This window comes from Sciurus vulgaris, assembly GCF_902686455.1.
Source record: "Sciurus vulgaris genome assembly, chromosome: 3".
In the NCBI taxonomy this organism is placed as follows: domain Eukaryota; kingdom Metazoa; phylum Chordata; class Mammalia; order Rodentia; family Sciuridae; genus Sciurus; species Sciurus vulgaris.
This window is the reverse complement of record NC_136463.1, coordinates 134,264,307-134,280,004: the sequence shown is the minus strand read 5'-3', so window position 1 is coordinate 134,280,004 and position 15,698 is coordinate 134,264,307. Positions and strand designations below refer to the sequence as shown.

At 33.4% G+C, this 15,698-nt stretch overlaps 1 protein-coding gene across 5 annotated transcripts in view; it reads right to left on the bottom strand.

Annotated features, from left to right (window-relative positions):
• Positions 1–10,841: 10,841 nt before the first annotated feature.
• The window catches only part of UBE2E3 (ubiquitin conjugating enzyme E2 E3), an 87,596-nt gene continuing 82,739 nt past the window's right edge, over positions 10,842–15,698 (bottom strand). For all 5 annotated transcript variants that reach the window (XM_079134442.1, XM_079134441.1, XM_079134443.1 and 2 more), the window contains 2 exons: positions 12,982–13,129; positions 10,842–11,478 (listed from right to left, as the gene is read on the bottom strand). In XM_079134442.1, the coding sequence (XP_078990568.1) occupies positions 11,381–11,478; positions 12,982–13,129 (246 nt within the window). In that variant the 3' untranslated portion in view covers positions 10,842–11,380. The remainder of the gene's footprint in view (positions 11,479–12,981; positions 13,130–15,698) is intronic.

Sequence of the window (15,698 nt, the reverse complement as noted above, 5' to 3'; positions counted from 1 at the left end):
AAAACACAGCTTCTTTCGGTCCCATCCAAAGGTAGCAGTTAATAAATGGTAAGTGACCCCAGGAGGAAGGCAACTTAACACTTACATATTTAGTTTAGCATGATTAGAAAAATGTTTTAACAAATATTTATTAGAAGACTGCCACAATCATGATATCTGCTACAGTACAAATTAAAACGAGGACCCTCCTCCCCCTTTAGCGAACCTGGGACGCACTCAGAGTACAGGTATCTATTTGATCTACTTCCTTGTTTTCTACTGAGCTTCAAATACTGGACGGAGCTTCTTTACAGCATCATGTAATAGCTTCTTTATTCCAATGAACAGGAAAGGCTGAAGAGGAGGAATTCTGGAAGCTGGAATAAAGAATTCTTTTTTTTTTTTTTTTAAATACAGCTGTGTGTTTTAGCCTCTGGTTCTGGCAGACCCTTTTCCACCACAACTCTTCTGAGGGGGGAAAAAAAAAAAAGGAAGAAAAGAAGAAAAATGAAAACATTTTACTTCTGGTCTTCAGGAAATATGGAACTAAAAGAAATCCTCAAAGACTAGGAAATTTTTCTCATGAAGAACATATATAAGTTTGTTCCCATCACATCCAATATGCTTCTAATTCTTAACTCCTTCACTCTTTCATTGATGTCTGGGAATCAGAAGAATTACCTAGAAATGATTGGACAAGACCAGTTCCCAAGCTGAAAGTCCTAGAAGAATCTTAAGACAGCCACGTTGCTTAGTTACAAACAAAACATCCTTAAAACAGTATTAAACAAATGTGTAACCATTGTTGGTGTTGTTAAATTTTTAAAAAGAAATATACTCACTCTGTTCTTCTTGGCAATTAATAAACTTCAATCTTCAGAGCCCAGAGACAAAAACGAACAAACAAAAAAACAACAAAAAAAGATGCGACACAACCTATTAGCACAAGCAAAAACAATGTTCTAACAGTGAAGTTTCATGCTGCACTCACTCAAACATATAATTATCCATACAAATTCACTGTATTTTACTGCTTAAAAAGTCTTTCCAAGTATTTCATGCTGCCTGTTTTGCCACTAAATAAATTATTCCCTCACTAAATTTCAACAATGTTGTTCACTGCTTTTAGTTCAATTATATGATTGAGAAAATTCAGGCCAAGAAGTAGAAAAAAATTCCTAGTTGCAAAAAAGCAAATAAGAGAGATTTGAAAGATTATTATATGATGCTGTTTAAATTAATTAAACTAATTTGACTCTAGAGTTTAGCATACTAAAGACTGAGAAGTCAGAATTGAAATATCAGTTATCGGAGTATTTTACTCACAAACTATTGTGATAAATCAGTAGTCCCTAAATATTCTAAAAATACACGTGAAATTTTAAAGTTATCCTTTCTCTGTTTCAAGAGGAAGTGTCGAAAACATGACATGGCAACCCTTGGTAATTAGTTTCCATATATGTATAATATGTTTTTATTGGATGATAGGTTTTATTTTAGAAATGGTGATTTAAAGCTTCCTGGGAAGGCCCTCAATTTTGGCACTAAAGCTACTATCCCGACTGTGAAGAATAAGCAGATTTCAGTGATTTTTTTCAGAGAAGTCTTCAGTCATTTTGGGGAATGTGGGTGTGTATAACATGTTGTACTAAATCAGTCTTCTAGTTTCATTCTCCCAGGATGTGCAGCTATGTTGTAGACAGGAACTGAGTTTTCCAGGCATGTTCAAAGCTGCAGATGCTAAAGAGGAGGCGACTATTAAAAGATCAACCATGGTACATTATATAAAATGAATCTAGAGATGTGGTCAGAGTGCCTGTGCACAATGTTTAATCTCAAAGAGAATTTACAATAACACTACAGAATCAATACCAAAAGTTCTACAGCCAGAATGCACCGCTTTCTATAAAGACCTTGGCTTCCCTGGAATGTTTAAAAAAAAAAAAAAAAAAAAAACAGAAACAAGACTGACTTACAGAATCTGAGGAAACTTTATTGATCTCTTTATCCTTTCAACATTACGAGAACAAGCAAGGCAATATTTTTAACCCAAGTTCAAGGGAGTAAACCTTTTTCCAAAGCTTAAATAGGCTGGACGTTTTCCCCACAGCATAATACCCTGCCCATAAATCAACCCTCTTCCTCCTCCTCCATCACTTTAACAACCGCAACTCAAGAGTACAGAATGGGAAACTTTTGCTCTTTCTCTTCAGGAGCTCCCACTGGAGTGTCTTGTTTTCTTGTGGCTTTTGGCTTCCTATATTTATCACTTGTGTTCCTCAAATGATAACCAGGGTTATCTTAATCCTACTTGGAAAATAAATTAAGAGAAAAAAAAAAAACATTTCTAACTAATCACTAAGAGGGTTCTAACAAGCTGCAAGTAAAAAGGAATACAAAACAATTTCTAATTTTAGTCAATAAAATGTAAGATTTCAGAGACACTAAAGGACTTTAGAGATACTATTCTTGTAATCTTTCAGCTAGCCTTAAATAAAGAAATGCTGTTTAAGCAAAGTGCCTGAGAAGAGGCATTAACCAAAAGGAATGAAATGACCAATGTGTGATTTAAAACTGTTCCTTTAAATTCGTTTCAGTTTGAAAGGACTCCCTTTTAAGCTTAGCTAACAATTAACTTTAAACCCAGATTGTTTTGTGCCCATGTTTAAACATAGTCAAATACTTTATTAGTTTTAATGGAAACATCACTACAATAAAAATAAAAACAAGTGGCACCATATGCCAAACTGAAACATACATGTCCATGCCTGCAGTGCCATTTTATTACAGTGCTTAGGTATAGTTAATGTTAAGCTAAAACACTTCCAAATACTCAAATCCAGGGGGAAAAAAAATCAAAGTACAAAGTTGCCCACTCATCACTGAATTATTTTGGACTGAACAGAAGGCTCAGTTTCAGCACTGCCAAATGCTCTTAGGCACAGAAGCAATGCACCATCTGTCTTGAAGCACAAGTGCATCAGTTCACGTTTAAAATACTGGTGTGCCTAGCAAAGAATCTTGAGCAATCCATTTTCTGATGCTTGACTGAAAATTAACATGGGCAGCAACAAGGTTACATGAACTAATACTTTGAACTGATGGTAACAAAATAAATTCTAAAAACTTTGGTGCATCAGTGTGTTGTAGTCCTGTGAGAAGAAAGCCTTAAAGAAGTCAGTGGTTTAAGGAGTGTTGGTCATTATTGCTGTCTCTGAGAAAAAATTAATTTTTTTAAATGCAGACTTTTTTTTTTTTTTAGTTGTAGATGAACATAGAACCTTTATTTTAGTTATATTGTTGCTGAGGATTGAACCCAGTGCCTCACATGTGCCAGACAATTGCTCTACCACGGAGCTACAGCCCCAGCACTCTGAAGAAACATTTTTAAGTGATAGATGCAACTGCTGCTATTGACAGTGACACTGGTATGTCACTACAAAACAAGTGTATCTTAAATTGTGCCTTCCATAGATGCTGCTTCATCATGCAGCACACTACAGTCATGCAGTGACAGAAAGCCAGGTTTCTAAGAAATAGGGACTTGAATTTGGTAAAGAATGGGCAACCACTGAAGTCTGTGAGCAAGCAGACTGTCCTGGCAGAGCTTACTCTGGGAAGATGAATGTGATAGTTGTGTGAAGAATGGATTTTAAACAGTTCCTGTAGATAAGGGATATCCAAGCACCTGGATAAAATAGGACTGGAGGAAAAGAACAAAATCAAGACTCGAATGCCTTTACAAATCAGGCAAATTTAAAACAACTTCCACCTATCATTGTGTGAAATATTCTAAAGAATACTGTTATAATCAACTTATCTTAGGAAAGAACACTCATGTTCTGTAAGTTGAGGAGGAAAAGTTTAGCTTAAATGTGCAATAATCACAGCAAAAGTACTGTCTCAAATTTTTCTCCTTTGGTGCCAGCTCCAATCAAGCTTGGATCTCATCACTCCCAACAAAACTGTGCTTGTATGGGTCACCAACTACCACCCTGGTATTGCTAAGTAACATGGTTATTCCGGTCCTCGTCTTATTTACCAGATCATTCATACTTCCATGGAAGTTTTCACTTCTATCCTAGATTTCCTTTAACTTTTTCACTGTTCTTTCCTGGGTTCCTTGCTAATTCCTCATCTCCTCAATATTGCAGTGCTAAGACCTCTTTCTTCTATAGCAGCACTCAGTCCCATGATGAGACTATATACTCTCAAAGCTATAAATGCCATTTACTAAAGTCCCAGCCCTGGACCAGAACTAATTCCTGAATCAGATTTGTATATCCACTGTCCTGGCACCTCCATTTCAATGTTTAATAGGCATTTCAAACCTAACCTGTCAAAAACTAAGTTGTTAATTTTCTCCCAATCCTGTTCTATCCCCAAGTTTCTCAGCTTATGAAAACTATACCCTTCAATTTGCTCAAGTCATACATGTGTGATTCCTTTTTCATGCCAGGTAGTCAAACTATCACCAAATCTTGTTAGCTCTATCTTCAACTGGAACCTTATCATTTCTTACTACCTACATTACTGCCACCCAGGTTAACATCCCCACTCTCTCTTCCCTGGATTACTACATTAGTCTCCTGATCTCCTTCTTCCCAATTCCCTATCCTAACCCCAACCCAAGTCTCTTCCCTAAGAGTAATATAATTGTAACTATACCTAAATCCTGTCACTTTTTGGCTAAACATACACTGATGGTTTCCGTCTTATTTAGAATGCCAGTCATACTCCTTACAATGGACTACAAGACCCTAAATGATCTGTCCATCTGCAGCCATCCTGACCTAGCCTTCCACTCCTGTCCTTGTTGCTCACTTTGTTCTTTTTTGAATGCATTAAGTTTGTTCTTTACATGGAATAGTCTTCTCATTTGCTATTCCCTCTGCCTGGAATACTCTTCCCCTATTTGGCACATCTTTCACCCAACTGAGTTCTAGACTGCTCTGGTGAGGTCTTTCCTGACTACCCTTTTTTATAAGTGAATAGCAACCTCTCCTTTCTCTCACCCAGCACATACTCCCTATTTCCCTTCCCTGCATTAGTTTTCTCCATAGCGTTTACCATCTAACACACATATACACAAAATTTAGTGACTTTTTTTTTGCGGGGGAGGTCTGCCTGTACTTCAAAGTAAGCTCTACAAAAGCAGGGATTTTTGTGACCTCTACTCATTGCTAATCCTGTAAAACAGTATTTGCCAGAGTATACAACTAGTAACTTATTGCATGACATGAAATGGATCCTTTATTTCTAGGGCTTACGATTAAATTAAGGAGATGATACATATAAATAAAATGTAATACATTTTTTAAAAACACTGTCATGTAAAAAAACTAGAGAAGAAACTGCCACATACAATGGACTTGAGTTTGCTCAGCTGGTTTTTGTATGAGTGAGAAAAATGAGTATTTAGAATTATATTTTGGAATCAGGGAGCTCTTACGCAGACACCTTTCAGTTTTAACTATTGGCACGAGAACATTAGGCAATACAGAAGTGATCCTTTAATTTTTTCTCTTATTCCATTTCCCTTTCATTTCAGAAGCTAGTAGTGGGGGAAGGGGACTTGGGTGATAGTTCAATAAATGCCTTTCAGCACTCCAGGACAGCCCCCTCCATACTATCATATAATATGCTAGTTCTCGTTTTCTAAAACATTTATCTTAGAATTTCCTCAAAGGTCATCAGTTTTTATTTTTCCTATTTCCCTAAAAGCATACCATAAGCAGATATAGTCATGTGCTATTTAATGATGGGAATACATTCTAAGAAAAGTGTGGCTAGTCAAGTTCATCATGGTACAAACATCAGAATGTACTTGCATAAACAAAGATAACACAGTGGTCTATATGGTCCACTGATCAAAATGTCATTATGCAGTGTGTGAATGTACATGTATTTTGTTTGCACCATTTTTCTTTTTTACCAATAAATGGGAAGAGAAGACATATATCAATTTTAAGAGGATACTAACAATAATGGGAAATTCTGTCAACTTTGTAGGACAGGAGAATTCTGATATATTTACAAACTTTTAAATAAATTTTAAGATTCATTCTCCATTTTAAACAAGCAGACATTAAGTAGGTTATATGAATAAACTATTGCTAATTTTCCATATTTCAGTTTAGCAGGAATATAGGCAGCACTGATCACATACAGAGCACTTAATCAGGATGATGGGGAACTAAGAAGGCATGCCTGTTAAGCTTCACATAGTGTCTGGACAGCATTAAGGCAGCTTATTCTCATGATATAATAATCAGTCAGCAAATACACATTAGATACTGGAAAGGTATTGAAATACAGAAATGAAAAGTATGGATATTACCTTATCAGAGTTCATTATCCAGAAATAGTGAAAATGAATATAGTAATATGCCAAAATGCAAGCTACAGACATTGGGTACCAAGAGTATTTTGAAAGACAGTAATTATTTTAAAAGCATCAACTAGTGTTAAGCATGTTTTAATATTATAACGATTGGGTAAACTTACCAAACATTATACTAATATTTTCATTGCTAAATCAGCAGGGGCATCTGTTCAATTTCTCATTCAACATCCATTTGTAATGGATACACATTAGCAAAGATGTGTTCTCTTCTGCTAGGAAGAGGGAAAAATCTATCAGGACAGAAAAATGATGAACCAAAAGAATGTGAAAATGTATTCATATTTGTACATACCACACTGCCCGAAAGAACCTTTCAATTGGCACTTAAAATATGTAGAATAAACTCACAATGAAGATCAGTTAAGGGATTATGTAGTATATATGCATTATAACCCCCTTCTATTTCCCTACTACTTCCATAAAAAAGAAAAGAACGGGAAGGAAGGAAAGGAAGGAAGGAAGGATTGATCAATTCTTGGCTTTAGGGCAAACATTATCAAGGAGGGCACCTGGCTTATTGCTGATAATGGGAAATATGCACATGCTTGCTTGATTTCTTTTTATTATTTCTGATGTTTACTGTAGATGGCATCTTAAAAAAGATCAACAAACATAAAGGTAAATGAGAGCAGAACAAGAGGAAGGAAGGTGTCATTTTGAAAGTGGTCTTGAGATAAATCTTATGGATTTGTGGCAAAATCACAGCCTTTAGTGACCTGTTAGGTAGATTTGCATAATGACTTTAGCTTCACCAGATTCAATAAGATAACCTATAGAAATGGAAACTCTAAAGTGAATTTAAATTTATCTAAATACAAGATACTGATAAAAATTAGATTTGTCAATCCCTTTTATTATGTCATAGTTCTGTTTATTTCAGAATATACTCTGGACCAGCCCCTGCTCCCCAGCTCTGCTTCCTAATCACAGTTAAATCACTACTTATGTGTATTTACGTCAATGATGAAAACTAATAAAAGGATGTTTAAACTGTCCTTGGGCCTGAATCTGGGTCATCAACTATTTAAAAACTTTTCCCCCCAAAGCTTAGTGCTTCTCTCTCTCTCCCCAATATGTTGAATATATCATTTAAAATTCACCTTAAGACTTCCAGTCTCCTAAACTACTGGACGCACACATAGTTGACAGTACAAAAGATGGCAAACTGAAAAAGAGAATGCTGGAATTCTAGAAGTAGTACTCATAAGATGAACAGAAAAGAGGAAAAGTGAGACTGGTGTGTATTTGCCTTAGTTAGATGTGCACAAACCTCCAGAGCATCATCCCTGATGCTGTCTGACAATGATCAAGGTTTTAACATGATTCATTACTGTTGACAATACAGTTACATAAACCACTCTCAGCAATTCATTTTATGACTATCAGTCAACTGTGCAGAAACACTCCATTACACATTGGATGGATACATACTTAAATCATCAAAGAACTTTTTAAGAAAAACCTGATAAAAGTAGAAAAAAAACCTGTGTTTCACTTCACATAATGTGTATCTACTAAACTGTAGTTATAAAAGCTTACTTGCTTAGGTATGAAAAATGGAATTTGTACATTTTATTTACCTAGAATAAGAAACATTAACTGAAATATAATTAATAATGTAATTACTATACAATCACTTTCTCAGTCTTTAAAAAAAAAGTGTAATGATGTGAAAAAATAACTGATGTTTCAGGTCATAAGTCTGTCCAAAGACCAAAATATAAATGGTGACTAAAAATGTGTAAATGTACTGCACTAACATGACTATAACTTAGGTTAGGAGTTGAAATTGACTTAAAATTTTACTACACATTCTTATACTGTTTTAAGAATATACTTATGAGTGTTCATATAAGCTAGTGGGTTGATTCCAACTTCTTAAGTAGACATTAGAAAACAATACCTCAAATTCTTGTTAGAAAAGGTAGTACACATACGGGTCAAACTGTAATCAAACATCCCTTGTCTCATTTTCAAATTTTAAAAAAAGGGAAATTAGTGACATTAAAAATATTATCTATGACAAATGTCTGAGGGAAAATATTAAGAATCCTACCTTATATTCACAGGAAACAAGTTTGATTTTTTGTTAAGTTTCCACTTGAAATTAAAAGGATATAGTAAAATGTAAACTGCAGTTCATTTTGTAAACTTCAGGAATTATAATTAATTAATCCATGAATGTCCCACTTTTGCAGGAAACTGTTAAGTGTGTATTCAATAGTAAGCTGTAATGTTATAAACAAAAACTCAGCCCAGTGACAGAACATGGGGACTGTACCTCTGAATAGAATTGGCTACAAAATCTTGAGCAGCAAGTTATTTAACTTGTCTGTGTATCAGTTCCAACTCTGCTGAATGAGGACCATCAGTGTCTACTCTCCTAAAGTTCTTCAAGAATATTAAACAAGATAGAGCACATCAACCTCTAAACTATACTTAGCACACAGTAGTACATTATTGCCCAACTACTCCAAGGGCACATGATCATAGTGCATACACTCCAGGTTCAATAGGATACCTGGTGTCACTGTCTTTCTCAAGGACTTCTAAATTACATTTGGTCTTGTAAATCATAAAATTTGATTTTAATGGGTAAGAAAAAGTTTGGGTTTTGTTCGAAATATCACAATTTATATCTATAGAAAATTTCATTATGAAAATATTCCTATGATAACCTATATAACTATGAAGGAGATCTATATAGTTTTTTAGAAATAGAGAATGAGAAAAAAATCAAAACTTTAAGGCAACCTATGACAGGAAACCAAATGAAGTTTATTATTTCTTGAAAATATATCCTTTTGATTATCTTCTCTCAAACTTAGAAGAATGTGCTTTCATGTTATAGGCAGGTTGATTTATTAGAACACCTAGATACTATTAGCACCCATTTAAAAATGTAGACAGTCTCTGAAAAGAGAAAGAACAAGCAGAACAAAAATTTATGAGACTAGAATTACTGAGTTTGAGGGATAACAGAAAACAGGGAAATTAATTCAACTCATATTTCATATATGAATAAACTAAAACTCAGAAGTATACTATTCACGGCCACAAAGGTAGTTTGTGGGAGAGATACAAATATTTTAAGTAACCAATTCCCTCAACTTTGTCCCAGGGCAAGAAAGCAAAATAGGTTGGTGGTATTCATTAGATATATAGTAACCCAAGAAAATCCAATCCTAGTATCTATCCTCAAACATCCTACTATGTAGCATGATGAAAGATTTTCTAGAATCTAAGAAAATGTTTACTACTGTAGAACACAGAATGGACAATCTTGGTACTAAGGAAAAACTACTTTCTAAAACTCACCCAGTTGATAAAAATCCTTCTGTTTACAAAAAAGGTCTCTACTTTCATTACACTGATGTGGACTCTATTAGATGTATTAGCTTTTGCTTAAAATAGTCAGAGCTTAGAAGCTCTCAAAGACATAAGCCTCAATTCTTCAAAATAGTGCCATATTTTTTGGGGGGTGTTTCTTTGTAAAAGAATAATTTTGGGGTATGGGATATTTAAGTGAAAAACACATATGTAAGTTAAATTTTATGCTACAACTTCTACCGACAAATACTCAAGTAGGAGTCCACTATTCTTAGTGATGGTATATGCAACTATATATGTTTTGCTTTATTATCTGATAGCAACGTATTTTTTAAGCTAATGATTCAACTCTATAATTTTAAGATGGTACTCTATTACCATATTGAGGACTAAAGAAAATACTTGCCCCATATACTACAATCTTGATTATATAACCAAAGATAATTACACCAGTCATGGGGGAGGTGTACAATTATACTGTTTATATCACATATGAAAAGTTTGATAATTATAAGCTTAATAATATACTTAATAATTATGACTAGGAAGAATGAAATTAAGTCAAAACTGAGAAATAATGCTACATCTGCACATGAACACAGTTCTCTTTTACCTTTACGGCAGACAAGGATTTTGTGTCCAACTCTGCCTCTGGCTATATTGGTTGGCCATGTGTCATAGTAAGAATGGTAATGAACCATAAAAATTCAAGACCAGGATTAAAAGGAAAATGTACCACAGAATAGCTATCAGATCAAAGTTATTATCTGACAATACTGCCCAATGCTGGAAAGAAATCACCATTTAGAAGCAAAATATTCTAGAAGATATTTCCAGACTTCTGAGTGAGCCACAGTTTTGTTTTCTTTAGCTCAAATACCATATTATCAAAGTTAACTTCATGGTTTAAAATTCAGTTTTGTATATTTAATTTCAATTTATTGTCTCATTAAGGTTTAAAGGAAAAATTCTACACTTTTAAGATTTTAAATGCTTTCAATTGAATAATTCATTCATTTGCACTAGTCTTTAGTAGCCCATTTTCATATTCACAACTTTATTTCATCAACAATCATCTCAGACACACCTTCTGACAAGACTGACTTGAAACATTACGACAGGAAACTGGGCCTTCAGGAGCATGTTTATTGTGTTTGAGATGATACATCAGTGCTCTCTGAGCTACAAAGGGTAAAAGGAAATCCTCTCATTACAAACTGACAAAGGTAAAAGGTAAAACATTTTCACAACAGCATGAACCACATACTCAGAAATAGATCTGGGTTTAATACAAATGACATAATTCCTAGTCATCTACAGCTACTTTTATAACTTCATACAGATAATGAATTAGGCTAAAATGCACTATAATATTTGGTAGACTTCAGGACCAGTATCCTTAGTACATCACAAAATACATTTTGATATCCCAAAGAAGCAAGACTTGCAAGTAGGCGTTTTAAACATAACTAATCTACAGCTACAAAGTTCTACTCTTGATAGCATTTACCTTTTTGGGGAGTCTCCCAGTCTCCAAAGGATAAAAGCAGAGAGTAGAATCAGTATAACATATACACAGAAGTCCGTATTGTAAAGGCTATAAAGATTTGCAGCACAGTGAGAAGATGCCTTCTGCTCCTTCACACTGCATACAAATTATGTGAATTATGTTGCGTATCTCTTGGTCCACTGTCTGGCTATCCTGTCATGTTCTGCTCTGTTGGTCAAATACTGAGTGGCTATGCTTCCAACCAGAGGATCCGCTGGAAAAGTGGAAACAACATTAAGATATTATGTGGGGTCCTAATAGTACAATTCTAACATTAAAGTATTTCAGCAGCATCTTTATGTCTAACATTATATTAAGGTAAAACATGTCAGCAGCATCTTTATACATAACAGATTGATTTCTGAAAGAAAAATGTTTAAGGTAATATGTTCATATGAATATATTAATATTCAAATTAGGAAAGATTCACTAAAAATGAAATGTTGAGTTAATAGATATGATTTTCATAAAAGATACGCCTTTAGTATGCAAAAAATATTTTGTAGTCTTGGCATTTTATTCAACAATAAAAGTGCAGTAGTGGTTGTATTTCTGGTTTATTATGGATATTAAAAATCACTTTTACACAGAACCCTGATATAGAATATAATGCTATTCAGAATGAAATTTTCCTTTATTCTATACAATAATGATACTAATCACTGTGTATATCTCCATTTAAAAACATACTTGCCATTTTATTTTAAATGAAATTTTGAAATAACTGTATCTGAGATGTAAATCTTTAACTTATGGTTTGAATTTTTTAATGTATACATAATATTTGAAGTGTTCCAAATGATAGTGAAGTAAGACTTAAAAACTGCCTTCCTGACTCCAAGTACTCAAAATTTTCTCTCTAGCAAACAATTGTTACTTATTTACAATATTTCTTTCCAGAGATTTTATATGCATTTAAAAACATCTTGAAGACCTTCCCCGGTTGTTAGTACATATAGAGCTGCTTCATTCTTTCTAATAGCTGTATCTTCTACTAACGGATGCTCAGTTTATTTCTAATCTTTTGCTTAATAGGAAATATAAAAACATCCACCTATTTATCCACCCCATACATCTAATTGTTGAACCTAAGGTAATAATAATAGCCTTTGGTTACTTATCAAATATTTAAAAAGGGTTAGCAATTTCTTTAAATAAGACCAAGCATTAAGATAACATATATGAAAATTCACGTCTGTATACCAAGTTAGTCACCCAATTAGATATTTCTGAAAAAGTTACACATGACATACTTATAATGTCTGAGTTCATATAATCATAATTTAGTCCAGCTCTCTTATCAGCTATCATTTTAATGTCCATTACTACTACATTTAATATAACTCATTTTAATCCAAAAAGGGAGAGAGAAAAAGCCCTTCATTATTGAGTGGTTAAAACTCATGGAAGCAGGAAGCAGAGAAAAGGAGGCAACAGTGTCAAAGACACTGCTTCCTTCCTGACAGAAATCCACTGTGTATAGAAAGGAGAAATTCTATGAATGATGGTGAGAAAATAATTGTGGAGTGGCATGCCATTTACGAACTAAATGAAGTCAGAAAAACTTCTGACCTACTCTAATGGATATGGCATTCATAATTTCCTCATAAAATGTTTTACGATCATTTTTCTACAAATAGCATTTATTTCTTTATCAACACTTAAGCTAACCAAGAAAATGTACTAATTTTTGTTTATGCTTATTAAGATTGCTTACCAGGGTTGCAGTCTGTCAAAAGGGAACAAATAGACAGCAAAACCTTTGAAATAGTCAAAGCAGGACTCCAGTTGTCTTTAAGGATGTCCAGACAGATGACTCCCTGACTGTTGATGTTGCAGTGATAGATTCTCGTGCGGAAAGTAACCTGGGTACAGTAACATTAAAAACAAAGAAAATGAATGCTCTGTTATCAACTAAAATTCCATGCTTCATTATCAACTAAAATTCTCACCAGTAACACACCATAGATGATACTAAACAGCAAATAATTTAACTCTAGCTAATCTTAAAACAATAACAAAGTTAAATAGTTTTGATTCATTTGAATATCTTTGTTTTCACCAGATATAAAAGGAACTGTAATGATTTTAAAAGAAAGTAAGCAACTAATCAATTAAATCTAAAGAAATGATATGGTAATTCTATGCATGTATGCACACACACGTACAGAAAGTGAGGGAGAACAGACATGTTTTGGTGCCAAAATGGGAGAAAATGATGAAGACTTTTCCTTAACATAAAAGTTACATTAATTTCTTAGTGGAAATGACCACTATCCCACACATCAGAAAATAATGAAGAAGAAAGTTGAAGATTTTAATGAAGATTGAGAAAGTTGATAAAACCATCTATATTACCTGACTTTCTATTTCTCAGTCTTTCATTTCCACAACTGGTTTACTGTCTTGTTAAGACTAAAACATTAAAATAAAATAAGCACAGTTTTTAGCTAATGGATAAAGGAAACTAATAAATCCCTGACATGTGTGAGAAAAAAAAGATAAATTACTGGCAAGTTTCAAAACAACCAAAAAGATAATTAGGTAATTCATAATCTATAGTTGTAGATTATCTCATACAACTCAAAATTATCTCATAGAACTAGTAGTGTACTATGAACTTCAAAATGGAATCTGGAAAGAAAAGCCATTGAAAAGAATGAGGGAGAGAGAGAAAATAAGGGAAAGGGGAGAGAAAAAGGGACAAGACACAAACACACTCTCGAAAGACCGTTGGCTAGCGAGGGAGGAGGAAGGAAACCAGCTCCTCTAGAACTGCTCTAATACAATACATAGAAGTTATATGTGCACCTAGAGATCTAAAGTACAGCTAGTCAAATTAAGATGGGCTAAAAGTGTAAAATACATACCACGTTTCAAAGACTTGGTATCAACACAGAATGTAAAAGATCTCATTAACAGTCTCATATTGATTACATGCTAAAATGTCAATATTTTTATTTACCAAGTTAAATAAAATATTATTAAATTAACTTTACTCTTTCTTTTTATCTTTTTCAATATGGCTATAAAAAATTTAAAATTACACAGACAGTTTTACATAATGTTTTTATTAGTGCTGCTCTAGAATTTGGGAGAAATATACATTCAGGTCATTAACAGATGTCTACTTAATAGATAGGAAAGTAGTTTACAAATACAATTAATATTTTCTTTCTGTTATTAATACTGAATAAACAGAAGAGTATTCACGAAAAAGAGATAATTAAATTTTTATTATTTTTCATTAAGTTCAACACCTTATGTAAACTTCAAAAAGAACAAGTACAGTAGAATGTTCCTAACACTAAGATAATACACAAACCTTATTTGTCTCACTTCTCTAACTACAGACCTCAAGAATGCTTAATACTATATATCACAGCAAAAAACCCCAACATTAACAAATTAAAATACTGCAATTTCAACAAATATTATTAGTATACTAAATTTATAAATAACCATTAGCCAAAACAATTATGACAAATTATATATAAAACTGTATTCTGAAATTTTTATGTCGGACAATTTCTATTTTCCATTAAAAGGTGATAAGAAAAGTGTAAACATTATTTTAATTTAGTTAATTTTCTCAACATAATAAAATTGTATAAAACACACCTTGCTAATAACTTCCCCCCTAATTTTGCTAACATTTTAAACCAATTTCCAATATGAAAAACTAAGCATATAGAAGTACCAACTATTTATAAATACAGTCCTGAGGTTTGCTGAGGTTTTTTTTTTTTCCATAATAAAACTGAATCACTGAATGCAAATTGAGCAGCTAGTAGATACAATGATATTAAACAGGTCAATCTAATTTGTATAGTTTGTGGTATTATCAATCTTAAGGTTTTCACTCTATTTAACTGATTCAGAAAGATGGACTCTACAGACTTGGGTGCATTTAAAAAGGCAGCAATTTCAAGATCTTACATTCTAATAGGATCACACACAGTGCAGCACTTAAAACACTGATAGCCTTAAATGAGAGTAAGGGGCCTTAGTGTCTGCAATTTGGGGTAAACACCACTAGGGAACTAGTATAACTTTGTAAAATGATGCTTATTTTAAACACTAAATATTTTTACACAGAGAAGTATTAATTCACTATGTAAATGACAAGCTGTATAGGGAATTTAAAGGAACCATGTCAAAAAGAAAAAACATTTCATCATAGACTTGATAATACTTTTTCCTAGCATGTTGGACATTTCTGTAACAAGGGCAAAATTATGTTCAGGTTTCTCATGATTTTCACCCTTAGGCTAGATCATTTTAGAATGAGCCATCACAGGAGGAATCCATTCAACCTATTCAAGTAACTGTTAGGTCTTATGCTTTCTAGTTTTTGCTTACCTATACAGACAAAATTCACATTGTTAAACTACTACTTCTTGGAAACTGTTAAACATGCTTTTTCCCTGCCCC